Below are 7090 nucleotides of genomic sequence, written 5' to 3' on the forward strand. Positions count from 1 at the left end.
CCCAGCTGGGCTCATGGTCGATCTCCATTACGAGTCGCGGCACCTCCGTACTCGGATGCTTTAGAACTTCAAAGAGGACGCCTTTTGGCAATTCGGCCGGAACCGATGTCGCCAGTTTGGAGAGAAGATCGGCTCTGGTATTCTCCGACCTTGGAATTTGCCTGATGTCGAAATTGCCAAAGGCAGGGATGAACTCCTTCACCTTCTCAAGATATTTGGCCATACTGTCCTCCCGTGCTTCATAGCTCCCGCTGACTTGCCCCACCACAAGTTGGGAGTCGCTGTGCACCCGGAGTCGACCTATTCCAAGTTCTTTGGCGACCCTTAATCCTGCAATTAGAGCTTCATATTCCGCTCCGTTGTTTGTTGCGGGGAACTCGAAACGCAGAGCGTATTCCGCGACGACTCTCTCCGGGCTGACCAAGATCAGTCTTGCACCCGCGCCCGCCATGTTGGACGATCCGTCCACATGGAGGGTCCAAAAGTCATCGGACGAACTGGCCTCTTCGTCGGGGGAGTTTGGTTGAGTCCTCAGGTCGTCGATTTTGCTTTGCTCGGGTTCGGCCTCCTCGGGGATGGTGCATTCTACTATGAAATCCGCCAACACTTGGGCTTTTATCGCCGGTCTAGGCTTGTAGTTGATGTCGAATTCTGTGAGCTCGATGGCCCACTTCGCCATTCTTCCGGAGATATTAGCTCGGTGTAAAACCGTCTTGATCGGTTGGTCGGTGAGTAACGTCACCGTGTGCCCTTGAAAGTAAGGTCGGAGTCTCCGGGCTGCAATCAACAAGGCGTAGGTCAGTTTTTCTAATTTAGTATACCTGGTCTCGGCGTCCCTCAACACGCGACTAACGTAGTAGACCGGTCGCTGGACTTTCATTTCCTCCTTAACAAGGACGGCTGCAAGGGCTGTGGGAGAGACCGCCAGGTACAAAAATAATTCCTCCTTGGGCTCGGGCTTTGCCAGCAGCGGGGGTGAGCCAAGATAGCTTTTCAACTCTTCGAATGCCTGCTGGCATTCAGGGGTCCAACAGAAGTTTTTCGGCTGCTTGAGAGTTTGAAAGAAGGGCAGACATCGCTCGGCCGACCTTGCGACAAAGCGATTGAGAGCCGCAACTCTTCCCGTGAGGCACTGAACCTCTTTGATCGTTCTTGGGGCAATCATATTTTGGATGGCGCGGATTTTCTCCGGATTGGCCTCGATCCCGCGCCCTGATACCATGAAGCCCAGGAACTTCCCCGAGGTTACCCCAAAGGCGCATTTGGTTGGGTTCAGCTTCATTCTATACTTTCGAAGAGCGCCAAAGGTTTCTTCGAGGTCGGTGACATGATTCCCGGAAGACCTGCTTTTCACGAGCATATCGTCCACATAAACTTCCATATTTCGGCCGATCTGTTCCTTGAAGATTTTGTTCACCAGTCGTTGATAGGTTGCACCCGCGTTCTTGAGGCCGAATGGCATAACCCTGTAGCAGTAAAGGCCGCGATTAGTGATAAAAGCAGTCTTTTCTTCATCTTCCGATGCCATTCTAATCTGGTTATAGCCGGAGAATGCGTCCATGAAAGTTAGAAGCTCATGGCCCGAGGTAGCGTCCACCAGTTGGTCGATCCTGGGAAGGGGGTAGCTGTCCTTCGGGCAAGCTTTATTCAGCTTTTTGAAGTCGATACACATCCTCCACTTGCCGTTTGCTTTCTTGACCAAGACAATATTGGAGATCCATTCTGGATAATTGACCTCCTTGATGAATCCGGCCTTGAGAAGTTTATCCACTTCCTCGGCTATCGCCTTCTGCCTCTCCGGGGCATGACTCCGGATTTTTTCTTTTGTTGGCCGATGTTTAGGGTCGACCGCCAGATGATGTTCCATGACTTTTGCGTCAATCCCCGGCATATCCGCCGGGACCCATGCGAAAACGTCCGCATTCCTTCGGAGGAAATCCACGAGATGCGTCCGCACCTCCTCCTCCAGATTGGAGCCAATTAACACCACATGCTCCGCATTCCCATCATTCAAAGGAATTGGTATTAAGTCCTCGATCGGGCCGCCCCTCTCTTCAGTGAGGTCGTCGCGCGCATCCAACCCGTCGACTGGACAGAGGTCCGCTTGATCGCTTCTTTGCAGGGCAATATTGTAGCAGTGCCTGGCCAGCGCTTGGTCTCCCCGAACTTCTCCAATCCCCTTGTCAGTGGGGAACTTCAACTTCAAATGGTAGGTTGAAACAACGGCCCTAAGGGCATTGAGGCCGGGTCGGCCGAGAATTGCATTGTAGGCAGACGGCGCCTTTACCACCAGGAAATTCACCAGGGCTCTGGACTGCTTTGGATGCTGACCAGCGGTCACAGTTAGAGCTATCATTCCTTCCGTCGGAACGGCGTCACCGGTAAACCCTATCAGGGGAGAGCACATCGGTCTTAGATGACCGCCAAGAGTGGCCATTCTCGAATAGGCGCTGTAGAATAAGATGTCGGCCGAACTTCCGTTGTCGACGAGAATGCGACGGACATCATAATTTGCTATGCTCAAGGAAACTACGACCGCATCGTTATGAGGGAATTGGACTCCCCGGGCGTCTTCTTCAGTGAAGGCTATGGGCTCTTCAACTTTTTGCCGCTTGAGGGGTGCAGCTGATGTGCTGGTTGCCTCCGGCCGGGATTCTCCCGAGATGACGTTGACGAAATCCGGCGAAGGCTGGTTATCCGGCCCCCCTTTATCATCAACCATAGCCGGAGGTAGTTGTGCGGAAACCTCACAGGAGGGCATCGGATGAGAAAAAAAGGATTGGGTGCCGGAAAAGATGGCCGGAAGCGGGTCCGTTGAGCGCTCCTTCAAGAACAAGGGTGCTGCGAAGACACAGGCGCCCCTTCCTCTAGCGCCAATCCTGTTGGTGCAAAAATCCGCCTGCGCCGGAGAAGCTGGAGTTGAGGAAGCCGCGGTCGCCGCCGGAACCTGCAAGGGAAGTCTAAACCGGAGGTGGGGTTGCTCCGGCAAGACCCTCCGACGCTCAAGTCAGTTCTCTGCCTCAACAAGAATGGAGTGCTCGAACGGAGAATTTAGCAGAGTTTTGAGATAAGGCAAAAGGGCTTAAGGAATAACGTATCTGAGTCCCCCCCTTTTATAGGCGGGGGAAGCAACGAACTGATGGCGACGTCTGCAACCGCCTGGTAGTGGGCCGCCCATGGTCAGGGGAATTGATTGCGAAAGATAGTGGAGCAAACACGTGGCCATCATCATATCCCGCCACATAGGGCCTGCTGCAGGTAGTGGGGCGGCGTCCGTTACTGCTAGTTGTCAGCGAGTAGTGTGATCGTGCAGCACCTGCCGCAGGGAGCGGAGCAGCATCATAGCTGTCGACACAGCCTGTCAGAGAGTAGTGGGATCGTGCCGCACCTTTCGCAGGGGGAGGTGGAGCCGCGTGGAATCCGCTACAGGATCATGGCAGTTATTGTTATCTGCCAGGGGACACAGATCTGTTGATCAAGACTCGGCAGTGGTCGGAGTTCGGCCTTTGCAGGAGTCCGGGAGGAGCTGCAACTGCTGTCGATGGTGGAGCCCGGCTCCCGTAGGAGTCCGGGCGGAGTCGTTTTGCTGTTGAAGGAGGAGCCCGGCTCCCGTAGGAGTCCGGGCGGAGCCGTTCTGCTGTTGATGGAGGAGCCCGGCTCCCGTAGGAGTCCGGGCGGAGCCGTTCTGCCGTTGAAGGAGGAGCCGGCCCGTAGGAGTCCGGCGGAGCGTTCTGCCGTGAGGGAGTCCGGGGCCGGAGCCGTTCTGCCGTTGAAGGAGGAGCCCGGCTCCCGTAGGAGTCCGGGCGGAGCCGTTCTGCCGTTGAAGGAGGAGCCCGGCTCCCGTAGGAGTCCGGGCGGAGCCGTTCTGCGTTGAGGGAGGGTCCGGGGCGGGGAGCCGTTCTGCTGTTGATGGAGGAGCCCGGCTCCCGTAGGAGTCCGGGCGGAGCCGTTCTGCCGTTGAAGGAGGAGCCCGGCTCCCGTAGGAGTCCGGACGGAGCCGTTCTGCTGTCGATTTCGGCTGCGGGTAATTTGTACCCAACATTAAGGATTACCGAATCAAGAAGGAAATATCCACTTGCAAAATCTCCCATCAAATCCTTAATACTCAGATGTCCAATATCATTACTGAACTAGTAGAAAATCTGAAGCAAGGCAGCTCGAGCGAAGCACACTTTCCAGAAATGTATCCAATCCAGAAGCTTTCACAAGTCGCCTAGATGATTTCCAATGTTGTCAGGCAGCATCATGCAAGTCAATTCCGTCAAGCAGGAAATATCAAAGTTTGTTGTCAAAACCAAAAAATCCGGATAGTCCACCTAAGGCAAAACCTAAAAGTGCTCTACATTAGTAAGTAAAAGATTAGCAGCAGGAATCCTTACATCAAAAAGAAACAAATATATAAGACTATAATACCTTTCATATGAGAAAGCATTTACGTAAACCAATAGATTACTAACTTCATCACCATGTATTCCTATCACACAACAGTAAAAACACAACCCATTACAGAACAATTATAAATTAAAAAGAAAAAACAAAAACTTATGACAAAATCTTGCATGAGTCGCAGTTTCAACCGCAGCTAAAAAGCTACATTGATTCTTCTGGTGAGGGGCAAATGTACACAGCCTCAACCCCGTGTATGGAGTGGTTGTTTCCGTGTTTCTAACCCGTGATCTTTGGAACAACCTTACCATTGCGCAACTTTGATTCCACAACTGGGAGTTCAAAATAAGATAAAATCTCAAAACAATAGAGCGAGGACCTCAACATCAAGCCTGAACAATCAATTTATAATGCAATCTCTACTCTACGAATCGAATCTTCCAAATGCACAGACTATCAGATCAAAGAATCATCAACTTAATAGCAGAGAGGGAGAAAACAAAAAGAAGAGCAAAAGGAGAACTTTGAACTCGAGTTACTAAAATCATTAGACATAGAAGCCAATCAGGCCGCAGATTTGAACAATTTATCATCTTAAAAAAAAAAAAAAAAAAAAGAAAAAAACACATCTTATATCCAATAATCTAAGCAAAAAAAGAAAATTTCACAAAAAGGCATCAAATCCAAAATCCACAAGAACGAAGCATACCCAAGGACTAATCAAAAAAAAAAAAAAATCTAAAGATCTTCTCAACCCCATCGCGAACGAGAGAATAAAGCACAAAGAACGAAAATTTACCGCAACCCACGTCACCACCTCTCGTCATCCATCTCTAAAACTCCTTTGCAGCGGATTCAGCATCAGAGCCTGGAACATCCAAACCCCGAACGGCCGCCCCCGTCCTGCCATCCGAGTTTTCCAACTTGGAGCCAAAACAGGAGAATCCAAGCGAAGAAAGAGCGAAAGGAGAAAAAACAAAACTTTAGATAAAACGAGAAGAAAACGAGATCAGAGGACACTAATGGGGCAGGACTGCGCCCGTCTCCATGGCCATTGGAGGGAGACGCAGCCGCAGATGGACATCAGATTCGAAGATGTCGATCCGCTGGGCCACAGAGGAGAGCGAGAGAGAGAGAGCGTGAGACAGAGAGAGAGAGAGAGAGAGATCCGAGATGAGAAAATCTCTCCCAAGAACAAACGACCTCCTAAGAAAAGTGACAGGAAATTTGTCAACATCTGGTCATTTTATTCCCTGCCTTTTCGCCCTCCCCTTCGATTTATTCTCTCTTCTTCTTTCCTTCCAATATATACGCACGCGCTTTATTATTGTTTTTTGGGTGGCAATTTTTTTTTTTTAGCTGTGCTTTATGGGCTTGGAGATTCTCTCTCCACCTTGCTTGCCTTCGGGTGGCGAAGAAAAAAGAGCAAAAAAACAACCTATGCACACCCACGACTCCTGCACTTTAGCCTCCAGAGGGACAGCCCTCGACCCCTCCGAATCCAATCAATATTTTTATTAAATCATATAATAATAATAATAAAAATACTAACAATAATAATAATATATAATGCATGAGATTTTAGTTCTCAATTTTTTTATTAAAAAATATTTAGTTTTAGTTTTAGTTTTTTGTTTTTTGGTGGGATGTTTGATTGTCATTGGGTTTGTTTGGTCCGATGGTTTTTGTAACCGACTAAAGTAGGAGGCTGATGCGGGGCCCACAAGGGAGTCGGTTTTATGGAAAGGTGAGAGAAAATTTGGGTCGGAGACGGGAAAGCCATCACAGTTGTACCGTATTACCATATAAGGAACGGCAAGACCCATGTGCTTTCTCCATTAGTAGATCAGATTTGGAAGGAAGATTTGAGGAAATATCAGGCAAATTAGCAATGAGTACTTCTTGCAGAAGTAAAGAGGGCCCCACTATTACCATTTTGTATTAGGGCTGTTTGGAAGGTGGAAGTTCTTAATTAATTAAACAAAGAAGAAGAAGAGTCCATGGATTTCTCAGATCATAATAATTGTGGTTGGGCTTCTTGCAGCCTAGGAAAGATTGGTGGTGGTGATCAGGGGCTTGGAGAAATATGATTGAAAGGGGATGCAGTAATTGAGGATGGAAGGTCGTTTTTTGGGTGATGGACATTGGCACAATATTTATCAAAAAGTCGGGATACATTAAATGGAGATGCACAGGACTGCTTCCAACTTCAATGAGCCCTTGTGGCCAAGGAGGAGAGAATCTACCTATTATGACAATGATGTACTGAAGCTCATTTGATTTATTTTTTTCCATTAGGAGCTTCTGTATTAATTATAGTCATCAACATTAATCGACATTGTTTAAGGAAATCTTTTTTTTTCTTTTTTCCTTTCTAAAATGCATGTGCATGCAAAGCTTGGATTGGTATTTAAAAAAAAAAAAAAAGGAAAAACGCTAGGAGTTTCCAAGGTATCAACTTTCAATTAAATTAGTTAGGCATGAGAGCATGATGTGGCCCACTTCTTATCTCTTGTCATGGAAAATGCATGAAACTATCAAACCACTCAGGAGTTATAGATGGTTGAAGTTTGGAGGTGGTGGGTCACCAGATTTATGCCTCTATACCACTCTGTGCTCTCAATTTACTGGAGTTATTTTTATAGATAGGTATTATAAGGTTTTGGGGCACGTAATTGGTCAGATTTTGCTAGGAGGAAGATAA

The 7090-nt window shown here is 48.5% G+C and overlaps 1 protein-coding gene across 10 annotated transcripts in view; it reads right to left on the reverse strand.

The window, feature by feature from the left end:
* LOC105057848 (uncharacterized) overlaps nucleotides 1–5759 on the reverse strand; it is a 31440-nt gene extending 25681 nt beyond the window's left edge. For 5 of the 10 annotated variants that reach the window (XR_012138598.1, XR_002165713.3, XR_012138597.1 and 2 more), the window contains exon 1: nucleotides 5186–5759. Coding sequence is in view for 1 of the 10 variants with exons in the window: in XM_019853687.3 (XP_019709246.2) it covers nucleotides 5186–5213 (28 nt within the window). In the remaining 9 variants the exon portion in view is untranslated. Of the gene's footprint in view, nucleotides 1–4052; nucleotides 4329–4413; nucleotides 4475–5185 lie in introns of all 10 variants that reach the window. The other 5 variants (XM_019853690.3, XM_073251884.1, XM_019853705.3 and 2 more) reach the window with 5 other exon arrangements.
* Between the last annotated feature and the right edge of the window lie 1331 nt (nucleotides 5760–7090).

Source organism: Elaeis guineensis, chromosome 2 (genome assembly GCF_000442705.2).
Source record: "Elaeis guineensis isolate ETL-2024a chromosome 2, EG11, whole genome shotgun sequence".
Classification (NCBI taxonomy): Eukaryota; Viridiplantae; Streptophyta; class Magnoliopsida; order Arecales; family Arecaceae; genus Elaeis; species Elaeis guineensis.